We start from the raw sequence: 24,541 nt of genomic DNA on the forward strand, positions 1-24,541 counted from the left end.
GTTTCCAGTTCTTCTTGTTATGGTTAGTCAGGATGAGCCATTTCGATGAGAAAACGCAAATTGTCAGCAGTAAAACCGAGTGGGGATTATGGTACCAAACCATCGATGAAGTTTTCATTGAAATCAATCTTCCACCAGGTACTAAAGGAAAAGATGTTGCCTGCAAATTGACCGCTACAGATATTCAAGTTGCAGTCCAAGATCAAGTTTATATCGAGGTATGGAATAGATTGATTTTATTGGTAGGCTGTAAGCTACATATTGGGTTGGATTAGAATTAAAATGGAGCTTCGAGACAGTCCATGGAGTGCCAGTGTAGATTACATATGACTGCAAATCCAATTATGCTGATGACAGTGGGATAGCATAGTGCGATTGGATTAAAATGTAGGTCTCGCCTGAGGTATAGCGATACATGGTTTGGTCAATAAGATGCAATGGATTCGACGGCATGATACGATACAATAGTCTCGTAAAAGAACAAATGGAGAATATAGCTTACAGAGCATGATGGATGGGAGAACAATCAATAACATCCAGTGTTAATGCGAGTGTTAATCGAGGCTAGATTCTATCGTAGATTGCATAGTCAATGTTAGATTTCATGTTACCGTAGAGGCAAAATTTAGCATCAACCTTGCACGAGATAGTTGGTTGTGGAAGAGCCAAAATTCAACCTCAATGGAGGTATTAAGATGTGCCTGATACCTTGTTACAAAAGAGCCAAAATAGAGTGCCAGCTGAGATTGAAATCGAGTGTAGATTAGATAGCATGATGTACAATATATATAGGTTAATTAAGAATCAACCTTGCACTAGATAGTTGGTTGTGGAAGAGCCAAAATTCAACCTCAATGGAGGTATTAAGATGTGCCTGATACCTTGTTACAAAAGAGCCAAAATTGAGTGCCAGCTAAGATTGAAATCGAGTGTAGATTAGATAGCATGATGTACAGTATGTATATATATAATATATACAATGAAAAACTCAAGTATCAGCAATAATTAGAATAAGCTGTGGATTAGATATACGTACATTATATTGCATATAGTGCAAAATTGAGTCTCACAGGTTGCAATCAAGTATGCTGTCGATGACATATTACATTGCAATAGAGTCTAATTGGGTATTGAAGTAGTTGCTATGCTACGTTGATGTTACTATGTACAATAATGAAACTACCACCACAATATTGGTATAAAATTATGGATATTATGTTGTAAAAGTGAAGATTGAGTAGCTACAGAAGTTAGAATATCTTGTGAAATAGCTATCGTGTTGTAGTGAGATATCACAATTGTAGTACAGTCAATGATCGAAGTTGCGCAACATTAGCTCTGATCGAATAAGCACAGTCCTACGGGGAAAGAGATTGAAAATGACAAGCTTTTATAATTTTAACGACTGTTACAGAGTGGCATACTAATATTATAATAAAATCGATATAGGGTAAATGGTTCAGTAATGTCGTCAGCGAGGATTGCGTATGGACAGTAGGTAAGGGAAAAGTAGGGATACACCGTATTTGAAATCTTGTATATAACTGCTATCCTGTGATACCTTCAAAATATCGTAAAAATCTTGACTTGGATATGCATATCTTTTGACTGTCCACTCCACGACTCCTAAAACAAAAAAATGGGCTCGTCAATGGCTATAGAGGATAGGAAGTTGTTAAGGATAATTTGCCAAAAATCCGTGCGAGATCCTGGTAAAGGATGGAAGTCTTTAACAAAGGATAAGTACCAAGCTGATGTTTGGACAATGACAGAAATGGAAAAGAAATTAACTTTAGAAAGATTTCAAAGAGAGGTTAACTTATAGTAAAAACAAAATTTTATTATTATGATAGCTGCTCTATAATACAACTTTCCTGACTTACTAATGAGGTAGATGGGTGCATGGTCTAAGCTAGTCCTGTAATACGATCCATTTTACTGAAAGGATTTTAGAGTAAAGTTAATCTGTAGATGACCGCGAATAAGAATTAGTATAGAGCTTGCAACAAAGAAATCACGCTAAGGATGATTTACGTGTTGTAGCAGCAGTAATCTCAATAAGATTCATTAGAGATATCGAGTTGGAAATATCGTAGTGTAATTGAGACCATGACATTAGTGAAAATAGATATCATTGCTATCGTAGTAAAATAACTGTGCTACTGCCGCATTACTAGCAGTATAAAGTACAATGTTATTTAATTAGATACATAAACTTAACAATTCTTGCAAAGCTCTTTTATTTTATTGTCTTCTAATAGTGTGTTTTTGCCTATGGTATAGAATCCTGGCTTCGATTTTAGTGGAGCTGAAGTCACAGGAAATTTTGCAGATGGCGGACCTAAACTACCTGAACGATAAACTCATAAAAAAATAGGATGTGTTTTATGTACACTAGTAGAATTGCGTCTATGAAATATTATGGTAATATGATCAAACGTATTCGTCACATTACGGTACACAATTGACTTATTTAGTCTATCCAGGCAAAATATCGCTTTATTAAAACTACCTGTATACTAAAGATTGAAGTCAAATTCTACAGCGATACGGACATTCATAATTCATTTACTTAATCTACTTCTTACGGGTTGAAAATGGGTAACTGAAGATTTAACGCCTAACGAATTTAAACTAAATATTTCAGGCATCTTTGACTAAGTTGTTCAAATTATATTATATTACATGCTATATAAAGCACAGTGTATTATACAGTAGATAGTAGTTCGGTAAATATATTCACAGCTACTTCAAGGTTGAATAAAGATTTACAAAAACCAATCACAACATTGGACTAAAATGTAGGATGAACTTTAAGCATAATGTAAATCATATTCGCGAAATAATTTACGCTAAATTGCTATGCATTATTTTAGACTATAGTAGGGCTAATATAAATTTTAGCAAATACCGAATTAATTGCATCTTAAACGATGCCAATTCAGTATTGTACTTAGAAATTATGCTAACTTTAATTATGTACTTTCAATTACCATAATATAAACAACTCGACGTCAGGAATGCATTGATCAGGATATTGTCCATCTTTATTCTTTAGCTTGTAAATATTGGTTAACCTTATGAATAATTTGAAAGAAATTAATTCTCTTAAACTACTGACCTGACCATATTGTATACGTACGTATATATCCACGTGCATTGTTATAAAAATTTTGTGTCGATCTGTTCTAAATTCCACTGTTATTTGCAGCAAAGGTTTACTACCCTTCAAGTTATTACGTATCTTACCCTATAAACCCGACTTATTAGCAAATTAGATGAACTGTTTTTCTAATTAAATAGGAATGTATCAGCATCAAATAGGAATTGATACATTTCTTATCTATAATCGTCACATACTGCATGTCTGCTGAAATTTAAAAGTTATCTTTAAATGTCAATGTTTTGAATGTGATACGCTTCATTTCATTAAACTGCAAACTGAAATGTGTATAAGTATCATAGCCAATAAAGAACATGTTTATTGCAATTATCCAACTCATTTTGAACTGAACTAGTCAGTGCAATACAGCATTATAAAGGTTAAAATGGACTGATTAGGATCGATACGGAGAAGTTATTTAGATTACTAATGCACAATTGCTATAAAAACCTGAAGTGCTATGCTATAGCATATTTACGCAAATCATTTCACTTCAACAATACAACTAAATTAATCCAAATGAGGCTAAGCAAATGAAGTGATTGTGATTCCCTAACTATTGGGGTATCAACAGATAAACGAAGCTTTAGTTTTGAGAATGGTTTGTGATCTCAGGGCAATCGAAACTAAATATGTATTTCTAGATTCTATAAATGCCTACAGGCTACAGTATAATAAAGCCTAGAATACAGCAATAGTGTTCATCTGATTTACAATTACAGTACTAATTATTGAATAAGACTTAGACTTAGCATCCTTACTTCCGTAACATTTAACAATTTAATTTATTTGGTATTATAGAATTAAATCAATTCTATCATCTAGAACTCTCTGCTAGGGGTCCATTAATTGTATTCTTTTTATCATCTAGAATTCGCTGTTGAGTGTACATCAATTGTTACAAAGTATCAAAAATAAATTATACCAATTTTCATGCATTACCATCGCATAAAAGTCGCTAGAATATGCCGGTCAACAATGAATTGAGAATTTATATACACACTCATATAATTTTAAATCCATATAAGATCCTATATTGCATATCAGGATGAAATCGTAAGCATGACCTCTATTACAATACGATATATCTTCAAATTAACCGTATCTTCCTGTAACTTTAGCACTCACTCATCAAACATATCTATAGTAACGCATGCACCATATAACTTATATAAATATACTGAATACTAAAGCATTTCACTGATCTACTTAATATTTGAATATTTTCTTAAATAAAAGACGTGCTCCTTTGTATAGCATTTCGGTAAAGCCCATTTGGAAATTTTTTCCCGTACTTCTGATAGACAATTTTTTCCTTCTTCGTCCGGCCAAAATTTACACAGATGAGATATAATTAAAGCGCATTCGATTGGATCAGGGAAATAATTCATCTGCATAAGGCAATGCGTAATTTTATTCGTTAGTGATATATTTGGAGCTTGATACAATCATGCAATAAAACAATTAATAGGGTATTGGTCTATAATTTGATCATGACTAATGAAACTACTCAAATAAAATATCTCTTTTACCTTAATGATTTTAGTTATGGAATCAAATTGTTCCATAATATTTTGTTCTTCTGACTTTAAGTATTCTAATGTCACAGATGGATAAAAGTATTTGATATCTGATGTCACATCAAATTCAGGATCCATTCTTTCTTTTTGTGGTATGATGACCGGGTCATGCTGGATCTTACACATTTCTTGAAGGCCTTCATGATAATTTGCAGATTTTTGATCATTCAATTCCTCTACTAATATATCTACGGCAGTACCGCTACACTCACTTAGCTTATTAGCATCTTCAACAGCATTTTTGTTAGCTGTACCATCTGATCCCTCAGGCGAATCAAGATTCTTGATAACATCTTGAGCTTCCAAATTGTCGTCAACTTGAGACAATAAATGTGCATTATTTATCCCTTCTTTACTGGTACTTGCACGTATATCAATGTCCGATGCAATTGAATTCCTACTTGAATCCTCCTCTTCATTGATACTCTGCTTGATCTCAAACGTTCGTTTTGTTTTACCTGCTTGCTTAATGGAATCCAATCCTTGAGCACTTTCATGCCGTTCAACAGCGATCGCAACCTGCTCTAGTTTAAATTGGCAGCTTAAATAATTTACACGAGACTCGACGAGCAACGCTGCCATTGCATCTGATAATATTCGAATAATTTCTCCCATCGTTAAAATATTATTACTGTTAACATCTAATTGTTGCGATACTGCTAAAGCAACTGGCTGCTCTCCTATTTTATTATTGCTGTCCTGCAGCAAGCTCTGAATTGCAACATCTTGTCGATTATCTACCTTATTACTGCTATTATTTTCCACATTCTGAGAAATACCAGATGGCATCCTATATTCTGTTGTATCGTCTTGTGTAACAGGAAATAAACTCGTATTATATTGTACGCTTGATTTAGGTAGTGCCCACCACAACCAAAGCAGTATGTAATAGTAATAATATTGAAGTGGTACACAATCTTCGCTATTTTGCTCAATCAAGTATACGGTTATGTAATTCTGAAAAGAATGAGGACCACTAGGAAAAAACGATAGCAAAGCATTTCCCATGATATCATAAGCTCCATAAGATAAACAAGTTTTAACTATATTCTGAATAGAGCTGAGTGCCCCAACACCATCTGATGCTAGTAGACAAAGTAAACAAATTGATAACTGATACGAAGTAGATAAAAGTACCTGCAAGATAAAACAAAACGAGAGATTAAAGATTTAAATTTAAGACATTCCGCCAGGTTAAAATCCAAACTAATGTCAGAACTTGCAAAAAGAATTACTTACGTTAGTCAAGTTTCCTAATTTCCAATTCGAATTGCTTACGTGTTCAGATAAAACAATTTGATACTCTTTAACTTTATCCATATGAAAGTCAATATGTGACATCCACTTTTTCAAAATTGATACGAAGATAGGTCCATTGATCAACTTTTTAGTACTTATTCGAGCATAAATGCTTTTGTCACTCTTCTTAAAATAGTTCAAGGCTGCTAAATCATGTTTTAAATAAATGATTTACATCAGAGTGAGAGGTACAGGTAGCAAATACTAAACATTATATTATTATAATTCTCACCTTTAGCAATAGGTGGTGTATCATCGTCAGTTACAGCGTCCTTACTACTTGATGAATGTAGTAATTCGTGATCCAATTGCTTTACTTCTAGGTCTAGAGTACTAACTAACTCATACCATACAATAGCATTTAACTGGAAGGGCTACAATGAAATAAATAATAAAAATCCAAGAAATCTGAGAAAGAATGTTATTAAAACAAATATCGATGAATTAATAATTCCATTATATGTTTGTTAACCGTTAGCTCGTTCGTTGTTGTACATAATGATAACGCATCATTAATTGAAAGGACTTGCAATGACGAATCGATACACGTCTTAATCCAAGCAGTGGATATTGGTATTCCACCCATCAGTCGAGCAACTTTAACAGCGGCTATAGCAGCAGTATGCTCTTTACTTCTGCTTAAAGCACTAACGGCTTCCGAATGTAAACCTATGGCTAAATAACTAGCCGTAACACAAATGCATAACACTAAATTAAATTTGTATATTTATGCAAAAGTTCTTAATATTGAGATATGGCAAATGTGTTACCAACCATTTAGCAGCTTGCTCAAAACGTGATTCTTTCTCTAGACTTCTGGCCCAGGCTAAATAAATATCTGATATTACCGGATCATTAGAAGATAATCGACACTGGGCAAGGCCTATCGCTTCTCTAATTGAAGGAAAGAAAATTAATGACGTCCTGTCTCTGAAGAATCTATAAAAAATGACTATTCAAGCAGATGTTACACCAAATATTAAATTAACCTGTACATTCCATTTTCTTTGAAGCAATCTACTGCTTGATAAGTTTCATGGCAAGCTAAATAATAGACCGCAGCTTTCTGTGGATAGCCATTACTCATGAGTTGATTGGCATAATTCTTAGCAGTTTCTAGCCAAACATCGTAACCCCCTATGATAGAAAAACCATATCTCCGATCAGCTAAATAATTAAGTAGCAATTATTCGATCATAATAATATTAAATTCTTATTTGCAACAAACTAATTCACCTGCAATGCTAATAGAAACGAGCCAATCCGTTAGTTGGCCGTTTTCAGTTGCAAAGTGGAGAGCATTGCCTATATCACCAGTCCAAATGTTCAGTTGAAGTGATTGCTCCACATTTCCCAATGACAAATGCCTCTCTCCTAAATGTGATACGATCATAAAATCATTAACTAAATTGTAATAATTGCCATGTGTATCAGTTCAATCGCTAACATTCGTAGTACATATGTATATCTTGTACATTACGTACGTTCAAAGTCAATGGCTCTCATAGCAGTATGACGATCCGAAAAGAGAGCGACACCGAGTGCAGATTCAAAATTATCAAAGGCAGTATCTACATGTTTACCTATAACAGCAACGAGATATCAGTAGCGGCCCTTCTGCTACATTGCAGCAGCTAGTCTAACACAGATAAGCAAGAAATGATACCGTTGATGATTTCAGCTAATTCAACACATTCATTGCGTTGAATTATCTTTGGACGGGAATCTGCATTTGCACACGAGGGTAATAAGGACCTTTGTTTACCTTTTTTCTTCTTTCCAGAAGAATCTAATAAAACAAAAATATAAAGTGTATGCAGTAGTTAAAGCTAAATGAATACAATCACTCTGTATAGTCCCGTTATCAACAGTAATAAAAAATTGTTTACTTTTCATTTGCTCTTCTTTGACACTCAAATGTAAATCATTATTAGTACAGTCTGCAGATATCGACGGAGTTTCTGTTGTGTTAACAACAGATGCTTCAGGTAAACGATTTGGTAACTGTTCAATTTTGGGTAATACTGGCACTTCAGGAAGTTCGGGCTTATCCCATTTGGCAATGGTTACGTTTTCATCTTTGACAGGGAATTTATTAGTGCTTTTGCGCTTTTTTTTGGAGCTTTTGCTGCTAGACTGTGATTGCTCTGTTAAAGCAATTAAAAAGGTTTCTACCGAATACTCAAGTTAACATCAATTACAAGCAGAGAAATCGCAATTCTTACCAGAGCCTGAAGCTGACACTCTGTCCCCTTTATGTTTGGAAACTTTCCAAAAATGCACAGAGTAATCCTGACTACCAGAATATATTAAATCCTGATCTCGAAAACTCCAAGCGACCGTTAGTATTCTTCCCAAGTGGCTAACGTAACTTGCGATAATTTGACAACTGGTAATATCCCAGACCTATACGTATAACAAAAATTTTATCACTTACTCACAAGCATAATGAATAGAAAATGTTTGAGAATTAACCTTAATCGACCAATCAAAAGACGCAGTAGCAATTTGATACGCGTTGTGAGGACTCCAACTGATGTCAGTAACGCGATGTTGATGACCTCGTAACTGTTTATAACTTGTTGTTACAACAGTCGATGATTGCACTATATATCAGCAGTAACACAAAAGTAAATATAATGTGAGTAACACTTTTTAACAATATCAAAAGCACAGAAATGCTAACTAACGTTGTAATTGTTTAATATCATGGATATAAACGGTCATAGAGTTTGATCCGGAAGCCAACCAACACGTCACGTCTTGCTCTAACGAATAAAACAGTCTAGAATAAATTTTCTCTTCCTGCATTACCATCACCTCATCATTACCACTTAAATTGTGTAAGTCTGACAAATATTTACTAACCAAGTTGTTCATCATTAGCAAAGTGTTGATGATGCCATTGCAAGCAGTTTACGATTCTACTCTGGCACTGTATTTTTAAAAGGCTTTCGAGATTGGGCGCTTGAAAAATTTCGATTAATCTGTCGAAATACAACATCCATCCTATATTAATGTCAGTTTTAAAATCGATCAAAAATTAAGATTTCACTCACCCATCATCATTGCCAATAGCTAACAAAGTCAAGTCGGGTTTCCAAGCTAACTCGCTTCTTAAAGGAAATTTTTGCTATTGACATTGCGTTTTGAAGATATTACATTACGTTTCATTAATAAGAAAAGTTTTCAATAAAGAAAATATTAAATTTTAATAACTGTGTAATACCTGGATATCATTCGTTTTGGCAATAATATCATTAATATTAGAAGCATGACTTTCCATATGCTGCGTATTATGTTGTAGAGCTATACCATCTCCTCCAACACTATATAACATTAATTTAGTACTGGATGATGTCAATTCTTTGTCGCTAAAAGTACACTGTGGTCCCCAACTTAAGGAGTACACTGTGCCCTTGTGATATGACCAAGAAGCACTTGAACTGCAATACAGAAATACGAAATTATATAGTATTTATTAGTGCATTAATTAATTTAATTAACATCTAAATTCAATTTTCAACAACTACAACAATTTGATCTATTTGTTATATCAATTCAGATATGTACCTTTGAGATAGTATATTGTAGATACCAACTTTGCCTTTATCAGTCCCAAAGGCTAGCAAGCCTTCTTTTTCAGGATGCCAGTTAATCTATTGAATATGTTAGACGGTACAATCAAATCCATGTCCATCCTTAAAAAATTAACTTATAACAAGGACTGTAATCGATCTAGCTTCAATAATTGGTATGGAAGGTACGTAGAAAGGCTAATAGTTAACACTAGAAAGATTCAACTCTGGCTAAGCGCATTCGTTTAGCAACTAATGAAATGCTTACCACGGTAACTTTAGAGTCTATGCCTTGCCATAGTATGCGACTGTCGTAGCATGTTTCTTTATCTGATACTTTCCAAGTAATAATGCAATTATCGCCAAGACCACCAGCTATTAAAGACGACGTCAGTGGACTTATTCGAACGCAATGCGCCCAGCCACCTAAGGTTGGTAGGACAGAAATGGGCTGCAATTTAATTGCATCCCAACAGATGATCTGAAAAAGATACAATTATTCCGCATAACTTTAAAGGGAAGATTGTTGTTTAGCCGCGGTAATGAAATTAAGAGTCTAAGAATGTAAAAGCAGATCCATCTCGAATATACTAAATAATAAAACGTGATCATTGATTTCAATATTAACCAGTGGCTATAGAGTAATCTCTGATGTGCAGTGATACATCAATCCTATAGCTCACCTGTCTGTCTAATGAGAACGTTACTAGATAGTTCTGTTGTTCAGATGAATAGTAAGAAATGTTGAATACTGGTCTGGTATGACAATGATTCACTTGATCGTCAAAGACAGTATGCTTTGGCTTTTTATAATGTGTCAAGTCCCATAGCAACACATTGCCTCTAAAGAATTTGAAGCATTTAATTCCGTCATCAAACCCATTTTAAAGGTGTCATGCAAAGGTGCCAAATAATTTATCAAATATTTTGGTAAGGTTCAAATTTTGACAATAAGTACAATAAAAAGGCAAGCATTGTTACACTTACGTATGATAATTGGATACAATATGATTCAAGTTCCAAGGTAACCATAGCAGACTTATCCAGTTCTTTGCTTGCTTTTCTAAATCAACCGTCTTTGACCAATTGCGTGCGCCACCATTAATTTTGTTGGGCATTTTAACAACTGTTATAACTTCTCTCTTATAAACATTCCATATCCGAAATAATCTATCTCTCGAAGCAGAGGCCAGTAATACGTCTACAGTGAGATGAATAAAGTAGAGTATTTCATAATGTGTTATTAACTTCAATATCACTTGTTCATAATAAGACAACCTTCCCTACACAGTCTACAACGATCTGAATTTTACCGTACAATATAAAAAGTTACCTCGATTTGAGCCGGTTTCGAAATGATCTCCAACCACAGGGCACCAATTTAAGCAAGTGATTTGCCTTTGATGTCCTTTCAGTTCTAGCTTGTGGGAAATGTGCCCACTTTCGGCATTAATGTTAGCAACGATGATAGTTCCATCGTTGTAACCTAACGCAAAGTCGCTCTGATCGTGAGGTGACAACTGAATACAGCTAATTGAGTCTTTTCTTAGTGAACCAATGATAAATCGTTGCGCCGCTAATTCCCAGCAAACAATATTACCTTTTTCATCACCTATTAATTATAACATTAACCATTCGTTAGCACCCAAGCAGATGAAGCAAATAACAGGTAACTTAAGATGGTATCAGTCGAGTATGTAAGCCATCAAGGCTAGTTAATGCAGTTTGCTAAAGTTTCAATCTGACAACACTAGTTAGCTAATGAACAACAGCAATACATCCTAAGAATGGTGCTTTATTTGCAATCCTGTTAGTGAAGTAATCCGCGTTGATTTAATTGGCTGCAGAGCAAGTATGGTAGCTCAACTTGCACAAAGGGTAAAGGGCTTTGCCGTTGCAAAGAGTAAACTCTGACCCCATTGCCAATATGCGCTGAATAGCCAACTTAATTACGCTAATCATTTTCCTTACAAGAGTATTTCGATACCTGAAATGATCCATTTGCTGGTTGATTTTGAGACAGACAAGGATGTGATTTTAGCCTAATGAAAAATGATAAAATCCTTACGTTGATGCAGTGAACAATACTTTATTTATATTTAACGCTTGCAAGTATTCGACTACCAGCCATGTACCGTTGTAACAACTAAAGGAGATTCCATGCAATGGAACGCCTGCTTAAGTGCATATAGTGTAATAAACATCAAATTGACTATTTGTTATTGTGCAGAAATTCAGGCAATCCTTTTTTCATCGATGGTTATCCACTCGTTGAAGATAAGGCAGTCGTTGCAACTGCCCTATCTCGCTAGACTTTTGCATAAGTATACCTGATGTTTTTCATGTTTTGCAATAAAATGGCGTGATTCTATATCCCATAGAATAATTTTTTTGTCTTCTCCACCACTAACGCATAAACGCTGAGCACCATTTCGGCTAAGTTGCAAACAAGTAATACGACCAGTATGCAACGACATGATCCCAATCCACTGAAATTGAGCTGGTCCTAATCGATCATCTCGTTGTGGAAGCCGATACAAATAAATATCGTTTCTACCTCCAAAAACATATATTCCGTTGTCCGTGCATTGGCTGACAGTAGTGCAATACCAATTTGCCGAAGCAGGTAGCATTCCTTCCTGAATTTTCCCATCGAATGTGTCCTCCTTGTTCTCCATGGCTACAACTGGATGAATTGCTGTGACTTTTCCTTGACTCCTATCACCTGCAGTTGCAATTTCGCCGAATGCAAAGCTCGAGCACCTTCGGAAGCTAGCTGTATAACTGCAGACGCTCTGCTACGGTACAGTACAGACGGAAAGACAATGGTGCAGCTAGGCCTGGAGACTGGTGCTCTTTGGTTGTCACCCCTTTGCCGACTCGGTGGAATAGGCAAGTTGTCGAGTCAACCGATGTCGTCAACAGTTCAATTGCATGACTAGTATGACTTCTAGAGTATGTTTAAAGGTAGAGTACCCTGAACACTATACAATATTGACAACAAAATCACACCTTACAAGGGTGACAATAAAAGGGCACTCGACTCGATCGTCTGTATGTCTATCTATCCGTATCGATCTGGACCGGTTCCCTGGTACCAGTTCCGGATCGGACCGCGGATAGGTCTGATGTAGTACTCAACTAGTACCTACCGGGCTGGTTCTACTTCGGCAACATCACGTTGAGGGTAAGGTATTAAATAGCAGCACAAGATGATACAGAATACATCAATGATCTAGATAAATAGGCTGAGTATCGGAAAGAAGGAGAGCTTTTGGGTACCCAATAATGTGGGGACCGATCATTTTTCTGGTCAATTTATAATACGTTATCACTGAGACTGTACACTATACTGTATAAAACCAACCAAGCAGCTCATCTTCAGGACCAATGGTAGACCGCAAACTCGACACTCAAGTGTTTCATTTCAGACATACATTGCAGTTGATTTGACCAGTAGAATAGTAGGCCTACATTTGGAGTATTGGAAGTAGCCGTTTTCTGTCCGTCTCTTTCTTCGGAGGAGGAGGATTACGATCACCATGGCGACCAGGTGGGTTGATACTCTTCAGAATCTTTTACTCTCGATGCTCCTGTCTTGGAAAAAGCAGAGGAAGTGCTCGACAAGTTATTTAAAGCGACATCCACCATCTCGTATCTAAATACCCTTCGATCCTATCTTTAAGCCTATGACTAATCCATAAGAAAGGCACTTATATCAACACAAGCACTCGAGAGCTTGGTAGCCCATTGGATATTGATCATCGGTCGGTTTCGCTCTATTGCAATCTGTTATTTTCGACTGGCTACCTTCCAGCCCTTGAAAAGAATCAAGGGAAATTAATAAAATGGAAGGCAAATTGCTAATTCAATTCGTAAAGGACACTCGATTTCAGGATTTACTTCAATTGATCCAATAGGTCTATCCTCCAGTTCACATCACCATGGAATGCATTATGATATATCATGCAAATCACATTTCATGATAATAACTTGGATACTGAAATAATCATCATTTAATTTGTTGATTCATCTTATGATGCACCTGTATGCCACACAGTGCATTAAAAATCAATCAGGAAACGATATTTAATTTCCACTTTCATTTGACATGATCCAATATCTTTACCGTCTGTTTTTCATCACTGTGGCATCCACGATGACATCATAAAAAATTACGCTTCATGATTATAATTTCCGCACTGAAGTAATCATCATTTTATTTATTCGTTTATTCATTCCATCTTTATGCTACACAGAAGATTAAAAATAATCAATCAGCATACTATATTCAATTTCAAGATTTATTCTACTTAATCCAATATCTGATCGTCTCATTTTCATTACTGTACCATCCACTATGACATCATAGAAATCACCTTTCATAATTACAATTTCGACATTGAAATAATCATCATTTTATTTATTTAATTAAATCATCTCATACTACATCTTCTTTCTGCCACACGGTCGATTCAAAATAATCAATTAACAAATTGCATCTAATTTCTACATTTATTTGACCCGATCCAATATCTATATCGTCTCATTTTTATCACTGTGGCATCCACTATGATATCATCCAAATCACATTTTAGGATTCAATTTCGACACTGAAGTGATCATCATTTTATTTCTTTATTCATCTCATCATTATGCCACACAGTCGATTAAAAATAATCAATCAGTAAACTGCACTTAATTTCCACATTTATTTTACATGATCCAATATCTCTATCGTCTAATATGCGTCATGATATGCAGATCACATATCATAATTACAATTCGGCATTAAAAATTACAATCATCTCTTTACTGTATTTATTCATCTCATCATCATGCGCCTTCTTTACCCCGCGTAGTAGACTAAAAATAATCAATCAGCAAACTGCATTCAATTTCAAGATTCACTTTACTTGATCCAATAATTCCATCATCTAATTTCCATCACTATAGTTCTCATCATGTTATCATGTAAATCACACTTTGTTGTTACGATTTCGTCACTACAATAATAATAAGTAATCATCAACTTATTTATTTATTTATTTCATGATATGCGTACAACTGAGCTACGCCACTCTGTAGATCGAAAATAATCGATCAGCAAATTATATTCAATTTTAAGATTCATTTACATGATCCAATAATTCTAATGTATGCGCTGTGGTATGCATCTTAATATCATCCAAACTCCAACTTCATGATTATAATTTGGACAATAAAATAATCATCTCATTACTGATTCATACCGTTATGCACCTTGTTCATGCTACACAACCAATTTATAATAAACCACGTAAGAATTCTAAAAGGATAATGATGTATTCTTATCTTTGTTTATCTTTATTATTATTCTTGTATCGCATCATAGAGTAAATGATCCAATTTATGCGGCATAAGCAGTATCCGTTATCAATAAGAAGAACAACCTATTTACCAAGTGCACCTAAGTAAGACGTTATTGAAATGAAATACAAAAGCGGAAAATAAAATAAACATAAAAGTGATTTATAGCCTCTTTACTGTCACATAAATTCAAATATTACGACATCAAGGTTTGTATAAAATTGCCGACCTAGCGTAGAACCTTATACTCACTTACAAGTTGCATCTACACGAACGATTGTTGTCCATTATACAATCAAATCAATCGATTGAACAAGAAAATTAAATCTTAATTACACTATAGACTACTAGAATATAGGTGCATAGACTTTTTACTTCAATAACCATAGTTTAGTAAGTAGCAAGAAAATGATGCAAAAATAATAATCTTAGCTTAGCTTTCGCTCACAAATCATTTTATCACTTTAATAGAGCATTATCTCCATAAGTAATAAAAAATGTTTAAATTACAAATATCATTTTTATAGGAACATCAGAGCTCTTAAAGCGATCTTTTCATAAGATTAAAGCTGTCGACGATTGCCAGCTTAATGGAAATTTTGTCTGTTAAATAGAATTATATCTACGTATGTAAGCATTGAAAAATGTCTAACATGCAAAGCTAATTGAGTAGCAGCATCAGATAACTTAAAAACAAATTATCTATAGATTAAAACTACCTGCAATCGCCAGCTTAATGACTATAATGATATCATCTATGCCTTCATAAGCGTATTGATGATGAAGTAAAATGCGCCCTTTGTGGCCATTAGTAAAGCACATATGCAAAATGGGGTTAAAAAATTATTCATTGCAAAAAAAGTAAGTTGAAATTACAATTCATATTGATAGTATTTTACCTCTATCGTATACTTGATCTGCTTGTAGTGCATGCATATGATACTTTAGGGATAAAACCAAAGTCTCAATTGAAATGATTTTCTAACGAATAAACGTATGATGCTCCAAACTTGAATCAAATTGCCACTATATCGATTTTACATTCAGGTGGAATATATTTCATTTTCTTTTTGTCTTGAATGAAAATTTTTCCTTGGCTGAAACAAACCAAGGCAGGATAGTTTTTTTGATGACGTGTTTTATAATTTATCAACACGAAAGAATCGTCGGAGTCGACAAATTCGAAATTATAGCTGCATATGAATGTGGGGGGAATTTTCTTTTCGATGTGACGAATTTTTTCTTTTAGAGCCGTCGAGTTGTAATGGTTAGGGATTGCCTTGGCGCTGTCTCTCAGTAGTAAATCCTGCAACATAACAGATAAAATGCATTATTGTCATTAGCTTCTTTCAACCTGTAAAATTCTAGTAAAAAAGCCATGTTAAGTACGAATATAACTATACTTGTAGATGTGAATATTCCTATCATTCAGCAAGTAAATCCTACTTAGTTTAATAATTAAGAATTTTAACATAGACTAGCCATTAATCCTCAAATCACGGATTGATAAAGTTGTCAATAGCAAGTTCATGTTCATCTCTATCACTAGTTGATTTTCTCTACCAACCATCGCTATCAGAAATAAATTTACTGGCATATCTTATGCTATGCTTACCACAAATACCAAATCGTAATAATATGGATTTTGTCGCTGCTGAAGGCATAATAAAGAAGATGGCTTTCTATCAACCATATGCAATATCCAAATAATGCTTATAGCGCTACGTAGCATCGTGAAATGTCCTAGAATAATATGATAGGAATTTAAAAGCATAAAATCGATAAGAATCAGTCTTCTATTCGTATTGTATTGCACGATTGATATGCTCTAGCTTAGGTATTGACTGAATCATGATCAAAGAATAAACGTAAAGTATGCTAGCGTAGACTTTTCATCGAAGCAACAGTAGTTCATAATACGATTATGCAGAATCAAGTATAAAAATACAGACTACAATCGTGGAGCACCTCTCCATATTCCCGAGCTCTAATCTTAATTTCCTGATGATACCATAATTGAAGCGCTTTTACTCATTTATGCTAGTAGAAATGATCAACTTACCAATATCAGGATTGAGAGAAACTTGAGGTAGATTTGTATCTGATTCACCTAAATAACCAGCCCTATTTCCAATAACGAATGCTTGATCACTTTTACTTATATAGCCATCCATACTCCGGTACGCGAATTCATTATTGCGTAGAAGATCTGTAAAGATAAATATTTCATTGATCTTACTTGGCCATTAGCCAAAACTATTCCGATTAGCGGCGCATTTATATCAATTATTGTTAATACAATTAAGCAAGCATGAGATCAAGTAAAAGGAAGTAATGTCATGGAAATAAAGGAGTAAAGTGAAAATAGATACCGTATCTTTAATTAATAACAGCCAAAATAGAGTGCTTATTATACACACAGCTTTCTATTAAAAGATTCATGAGCTACTTACGATTTTTATGAAGATGAGAACGCATTTTTTCTTCAATTTGCCGTGGATGCACCGTTGTAAACTTCCTGTTAAAGTGCTGATATTTCAATACTTTATAAACACTATGATAGTTAAACGATTTTAGGGAAAAATGTATTTGAAATTTCTTTGTAACAATATAATCCGCTCAATAGTGTAAATTAAAACACCAATGCAAATAATAGAACTAATGGGCCTGATAATTTTATACTCCTACAAGGTGCTAAAATGCAATGGAACGATTTCGGCAGTAGTTCTGTTTAAAATTCTTTCTTAGCGATGTAATTCTCTCAATAACGCCAACAAAAACTAATCTAACGATCAGATTTATGAGCTTTACAGTTATCGCCTCATTGCTTTATATAAGCTACTTAATATCTCAGTTTTAATTCCACTCTTGCTGTCTTCTCTATAAGGAAACGAAACTGTTGTTGTGTACCTAAAATGAAATAATTTATTAAGCGTATCCAAAAATTCATTCAATTATCACAATATTAGTTTAAACAATTGATGTTTACCGATGAGTTATCATCACTAATGTCTTCAGTAACATATAGATCCATATAAAGAATAAGCAACCCTTCCAAACCAGTCCGGAATAAAAAAATATCTTGCTTTCTCATGGCCAATAAATTTCAAAACCGAAATGGCATTTATTCTCTATGACAAAATAAAAAATGGTTCCAAGTTTGACTTCTTCCAAATTTGTCACATCTTTCACAACATGCAACGGAATGCAAACTATTTTGATGCCTATCTTGTATCCCGGCTTATAAGTCAACAATGTTTAAATGTATTAGTATACAGAATACGTGGCGCTACTTCTCAAGTCATTTAAATAATTAATTCAATTTTAAAAATTGGGTCAATTCAACAAAAAAAGACGCCGGCAGTTTCATGACTTAATTAGCAATAGCAGATAATCTCTTGTTCACCCATTTTACTTAGCGTGGTTTTAAATTTGAGTTGACAACACAAACTTCAACTATAGTCATTTAAATAACTTCTACAAATTTAATATTCCATTACTGTCCGTATACTTGTAGCATAACAGGCAATAATGCAATACGTCTACGTGTTAGATTGTTTGTAAATTTAAAATTACGAAACTAATTCAGTTTCGGTTAAAGCCAAGTGAATTAGTTTAGATACCAAATTCGTAGGCAGCTCAAAGATTAGATCGTATGATTGTAATTAATCACTTGATCGGTGATGTTCTCATGCATTTTAAAGGAGAGCCTTAAGCGATACTCATATACTTTTAGATCTAAGAATGTACGATAGCTAAGATTTTTTATTAGTATAAAATTCCGTTTGCATATGCTCTGTAGCTGCTTGCGTAGATACCCGTAACATATAGATAGAAGATATAAATGCCAATGACTTTTAAAATAACAAGAATTCTAGATTTGACTCTAGTGAAGACTGGTGCTAGTGTTTAACCGACGTTGGAAACAGTTTCTTCGAGTATGTTACTATAGTAAAGCAACAATGGCATAGTTGTAATATATAATGAACTCATATTAAATGTTTTACAAAGAATTTAATAACAATAGAATTTAAAAGTGCTTACATCTAAAAAAAGTAAACAAAAGATTAATTGCGTCGCAGGAAAAAAATCATGCATTACCTACAAAAAATCTATGTTAAAAAAGAACTGAGGTAACAATTAATTGTAATAGGATCTAAAATTTAATTGGTAGCGAAATAAATAACTGACACTTGTGCTAATAAGATTATAAATAAGAAATCTATGTCTAAAGATAGCGGTATCAAACTTGATCATATCTTTAATAAGATTTAAACCTGCATTTAAGTGACAATAAAATAAATAAAAAATTATCATGTCAGCAAAAATTAAACAGATAGAATTTACGTTCATGGCTTTGACTTCAGAATTGTAATCAAACTTTTACCCTATCTATAATAAGATTTAAAGCTACATCCAGCTAAGAATAAAAAAACAAATCATAACCATTTTCCGACAAAAATTATAAATAAGGAATCTATATTTTTGAACTATGATGTCAAAATTTTCATATCATAGCCACAAGATAAATGCTATTTGTTTAACCCTATTAAGTTGCGTTTCATCAGTTATTATACAATTAAATTTACCTGTATTCAACTTCTATAGTTAAAGTGATCACAAACACAAATACAGCTCCTTCTCTCGAAAATGGTTCTATGAACGTTACCCTACCTAAAAAAGTAAAATATGAAATTTATGATAAAATTACGTTACGTACATCATCATCCAAGTTCTAGAACACTAGAAAACAAATAGATCACGCTAGTACATAACTTATCTAATCAGGCCCAGTACTTCCTGTACCTAAATTGATATAAAACGGCCTAAAAACAATTTTTGGAGATGTTATCCAAAAATTTTTTCTTACTTTACTATTAGTAGATAGCATAGTTAAAGTAGCTGCAAATTTTGAAAGCATGCAGGAAAAACACTAATCACTTTCTTCTTATACTGCATTGCCTATTTAGCTGTATAAACAAAAACATTATCTAATCATGGTGTATGTATTACAGATTGCATCATTCATTGCTTCGTTCGTTTATAATCTATCATGATCAACTTAATAGTTGATAATTATCTAGAAGTTTAGGTACATGGTCTTGCGCATCCAGTTATACTTTGCAATTCTAGACATATCCTGCAATCCTGTTTTCCTTCTATTAATAGATACTACTGTTACAATAGATCTTGCTTTGGCAGCTTGCTGAGAACCACTAGCTTTTTTCTGTTACTACAGTAACTATCAAGTTATATAGTCAACAACATTATCCGATCATAGTTTGTATCTCAGATAGGTTTCATCGTTCATTACTTCATTCGTTTGCAATTCATCATGATCAACTTAATAGTTTGCAATTAAGAACTACATGATCTTGATTGCTTAGCTATAGGTTGCAAACAGATATATAAATATAAATCATTGCATGTATACTGTTTACCTATTATCTGCTCTCTGCAAAATATGCATAATTTATAATATCCAATCAGAATTAACTTTATCATCATGCTTAAAATTAACGATAAGCAAATGCCGTGATATAGTGCGAAATATATCTTAAACTTCCTTTATTTTACTGTAAACGGATAATAAGGTTAAAGCAGCTCCGTCCTTATCATCTTGCTAATAAAATACTAACTCTTTTCTTCTTGGACCGTAAACAAAAGAATAGACATAAAAACGTTATTAATTATTAGTTTATGTCATAAACTGTTTTACATCATTCGTTACTTGACGTATTGGCAATTAAAAAAGACCTGCTTACAAAAAATTCACTTTAATGGCTGCCAACTGTCGATTACATTTTACAATATTGCTAACTACTTTTAGAATCTGCTTACATGGCGCTGTTTGGCAAACAAATTCAAAGATATGCTTTATTCATTTGAAATTGAATAAAAAATAGCAATATCTGTAGTTTCTAAATAGAATATTCTCAATACTTATACGCAGTCTAATAATATACTGTGCCATACTGTATGAATGCAAAACGGATTGGCAGCAAAATATAAAATATATTAATTAAGCTGATGAGAGCGAATGATGAAGGTTTCAGCAATCAAGCATTTCTGTTACTATATAATCCTAACTTTTTTCCTTTTGTACCCTTTTCAACTTGAAAATTATATATTAAAAAGGAAACTTAATTATGGGATTTATTTTACCCGTCCGAATAACTGCACTGCCAATAATGCAATTTAAATCACTGTAGTATACATTATTAAATCATGTAAATCATAGCCATTATTACAATTTCGACATGGAAATAATAATCTTTTTCTTAGTTTAATTTTCATATTATACACTCATTTTATTGGCTGTAATTCTAAGTTAAGCTCAGGGTAGCCTAACAATATGTAAGATAAGAGGTATAGGCGTGAATTGACTGGAAAATTTAGTATCTTAAGAGATAATTCCAAGAAGTCGTCTAGAAGAGTTGAAATTCGATAAATTCTAAATAAAAAGTCAGAATAAATTTAACAGGAGAACGATGTGTTTTATTACTTTTGATTCTTCTTCTTTAGTAATAGGAGAATGGTTATGTACTATGGCTATCGTGGAGTAATTATTTATGGCTATCGTGGAGTAATTATTTAATTCATGTAGAGCAGCTTTCTTTTAAAAATAATGAAAACAATCCATTTTATTAGGAAATAGTAGACATTGAAGTCATTACAAAAAACATTTACAAATTCAGCACGGTTATCAATTATCTTGACATCAAAAATGCATAAGACTATCTTCTGGATGGAATATGGTAAATTTTTGCAATAAGTATAACAAGTAAAAGAATAGAAATGCGTTTAGGTGACTAAGTATGTATCAAAATTCCTAATACGATATTTCTATATCGCTAAATGTAGTAATAGCTGGCTACAATTGGCAACTTAGACGGCATTATAGCTAAAATATGTGCTGTCAAAAAAAATATTGATTATAAAACAAAGTATATTGCTGTAGTCAGTAAAGCACTTGAGGTAAGTGCGGTCAAGAATGGTTCATAGCAATTAAATCAAATGCAATTTCCAATTTATAATAAGAGCCTTGTACATTTATCGCAAGCATGATAGTTTAAAGGTTGAATTAAAGTCTTGGATAACGTAATTTAAAAGGCAAAACAGCCAGAACTTGAACTAAGTATTCACCAAAAGTATTCTGCATTCAGAAAGAATGGAGTTATATACGTATTTTATTCCATCAAGCTTTATAATCATTCTACTATTAAAACAGACTGCTTTAAATTGATATTGGTTAGGTCCATGAATCCTGCAAATACTCTAGACCAAGATATTTGCCGATTCGGGCAAATAGTAATCGCATTCAAAGCTACAGAAGTATTTGGATTCAATTTCCTCTTCGATACGTTGTATTTTATTACATAGTTGATTCTCGATTATATTTACGCTATGATTCAGATACAAATCCTATATAGTACAAAATGATGACATTTAATTATTAACCCTAACAAATTTTAAAATCGCTAAGTTTAGTAAAACCTCATCAAATGTTATACAAGCACAGTATATTAATTTTTGTCAATTTTTTTAGGAATTCAGCATGTGGCACGCTAGCGAAGAAATATCAACATCGCGTTGCAATCCATAATCAAATTAAGGTTTAATAAATTTCCTAGTAGCAAGCTCAGCTTTACTGTCAATCATTAATGGATTCCTATCTAGTTAGCCAAATTATTAATAATCTTGTTATCAAAGAGAATGAAATTCTTACCTCAAATACCATCTCATAATGAAAATGATCTTGACGCTGATGGAGGCATAAAAAGAAGATGGTCGTTTCCCAACCACTTGCAATATACAAAAGAGTGTCATATTGCTAAGTATCAATATAAAATGCTCTGCAGAAAGGATATGGGAATGATGAAGGATGAAATGGTTAGCTCTTACTCCTATTGATGAATGGTAATGACTAACTTACTTGTATCAGGCACTTGAGTTAGATTGGCATCGATTCTACCTACGAAACCATTATTACTTCCAATATTTATCGCTTGAATAGTTCTTTGAATATATCCATCACTACCGCGATAAGCAAATATTTCTCCAATTATGTCATCTATAACATACGAGATGGAACATTAACGTATACTGTTTATTCCTGACCATAAACCCAAAAATTAGAAACCAATTTATTCAATCCCAATCCTTTCTATGCAGTCGCTGTTCTTATCAAAGTCAATTCTTGACCGATACTATATAACTGTCCATGCTAACTTACAAATTATCTGGATATCAAGTATGAACTCGCTACCATAGTGATATATTGTGCTAATGATGAGATTAAAGCGGGAGAGAAAAAAGATCGAATAAAAAATAATTTAAGTCCTCCTACAGAGATGAAGCAGTAAAGGAGCAAGGTAATAAAGAATAAATATTAAAGATCGATTTTAAGCTGATCAAGTGCTCATTGAAAAGATTAAAGAGCAACTTACTATTCCTAACAGTATCATATTCTCCATTATGCCAAGGATATACAGTAATTTTCTTACTACTTGAATACTGATATCTTAATCACTTTAATTGTGAAAGCAGTAATTTTTATTTAATATCGTGATTATGTAACTCGCTCAGGGACGACAATTAAAGCTAACGGAATTATCAGCCCTTGTGAGTCTTATAGTTTCTCTCGGCAGTTCTAGAAAATATTGCTTTATATTCCATGCCTATCTCCTCTCTTATTGTCTTATTTAATAGAAATAAAACTGTTTCAATACAGCAAATAAAGGAAAATTTATTAAAAAAGCCTTAGAGAGCTGATTAAATAATGGCTTATACTTAGAATAAGTCGTCACAACATTCTACTGTAATATATAATCACTCCTAATATGTTTACCAAGATGCTACCTTAGCAGTCTTCTTTTCTATTATGTCAATCATTCATAAAATAAAATAGAAACTGTTTTAATTTATCATATTGCGACAGGTACTTCAACAGTATCTAAATTGCTTAACGAGAATCATATGCCAAATTAGACACGTTATTTAAATTAACTCTGTGCTAAAACTAGACCATTGATAAGAATAATAGCTCGCCTGCAGTGAACGACGCCAAGTATCAGTTAGTATTTCAATCTCTTAAGGATTTTATGTTAACTTTGTGTTCTTCTAAATTATAGCCTATGGCACAATGTAATTCCTCAGTGATATAAATAATTTTACAAGTAAAGAAGATCTTATTCTATAGTAATCTAATAGAGACTTGCAATATTCTATAAAGAATAAGGTTTAAAAGGCACTTGCAACCGAAAATAAAATAAACAAATGCTGTAGTTGTTCCAGATCATTACATTGCAGTGCAAAATTGCGAACATACGAGCGTATAAATATATGTCTTCAATCAAGATAGAGTTAAGGATTACTTTTATCCATGTGTAATAAAGATACTGAACCTCTGCTACATAGCGTTTTGTATGAAATTATGGCTACTTTACAATAGAAATCATCTAAGAAGTGAGGGTGTTCTTTAGATTTACCTCGTTAAGGCGAGATATCGACACCTTTTCTTCTTCACTACCGTACAAAATTTTATATAGATTACTACAGAAATGATCTAT

At 33.3% G+C, this 24,541-nt stretch overlaps 3 protein-coding genes across 3 annotated transcripts; 1 reads left to right on the forward strand and 2 right to left on the reverse strand.

The window, feature by feature from the left end:
- Positions 1-32: 32 nt before the first annotated feature.
- Positions 33-2,361, forward strand: TRIADDRAFT_61697 (uncharacterized protein; the record flags this gene model as incomplete). The annotated part of the gene is made up of 4 exons (XM_002117632.1): positions 33-218; positions 1,450-1,498; positions 1,662-1,813; positions 2,284-2,361. 4 exons carry the CDS (start codon positions 33-35, stop codon positions 2,359-2,361), a joined length of 465 nt encoding a protein of 154 aa, XP_002117668.1.
- Positions 2,362-8,304: 5,943 nt separating this feature from the next.
- Positions 8,305-12,250, reverse strand: TRIADDRAFT_936 (uncharacterized protein; the record flags this gene model as incomplete). Its single annotated transcript, XM_002117664.1, has 13 exons — positions 8,305-8,448; positions 8,518-8,648; positions 8,733-8,804; positions 8,911-9,029; positions 9,102-9,175; positions 9,272-9,488; positions 9,616-9,701; positions 9,889-10,101; positions 10,304-10,463; positions 10,608-10,867; positions 10,934-11,232; positions 11,608-11,662; positions 11,951-12,250. Coding segments are annotated over 13 exons (2,130 nt in total), but the record flags the coding sequence as incomplete, so codon positions are not given.
- A 2,802-nt stretch (positions 12,251-15,052) lies between these two features.
- TRIADDRAFT_61699 (uncharacterized protein) lies at positions 15,053-17,143 on the reverse strand (the record flags this gene model as incomplete). Its single annotated transcript, XM_002117665.1, has 5 exons — positions 15,053-15,069; positions 15,869-15,950; positions 16,078-16,275; positions 16,585-16,712; positions 17,032-17,143. 5 exons carry the CDS (start codon positions 17,141-17,143, stop codon positions 15,053-15,055), a joined length of 537 nt encoding a protein of 178 aa, XP_002117701.1.
- Positions 17,144-24,541: the final 7,398 nt, after the last annotated feature.

This window comes from Trichoplax adhaerens, genomic scaffold (assembly GCF_000150275.1).
Source record: "Trichoplax adhaerens TRIADscaffold_27 genomic scaffold, whole genome shotgun sequence".
NCBI classification, from domain to species: domain Eukaryota; kingdom Metazoa; phylum Placozoa; class Uniplacotomia; order Trichoplacea; family Trichoplacidae; genus Trichoplax; species Trichoplax adhaerens.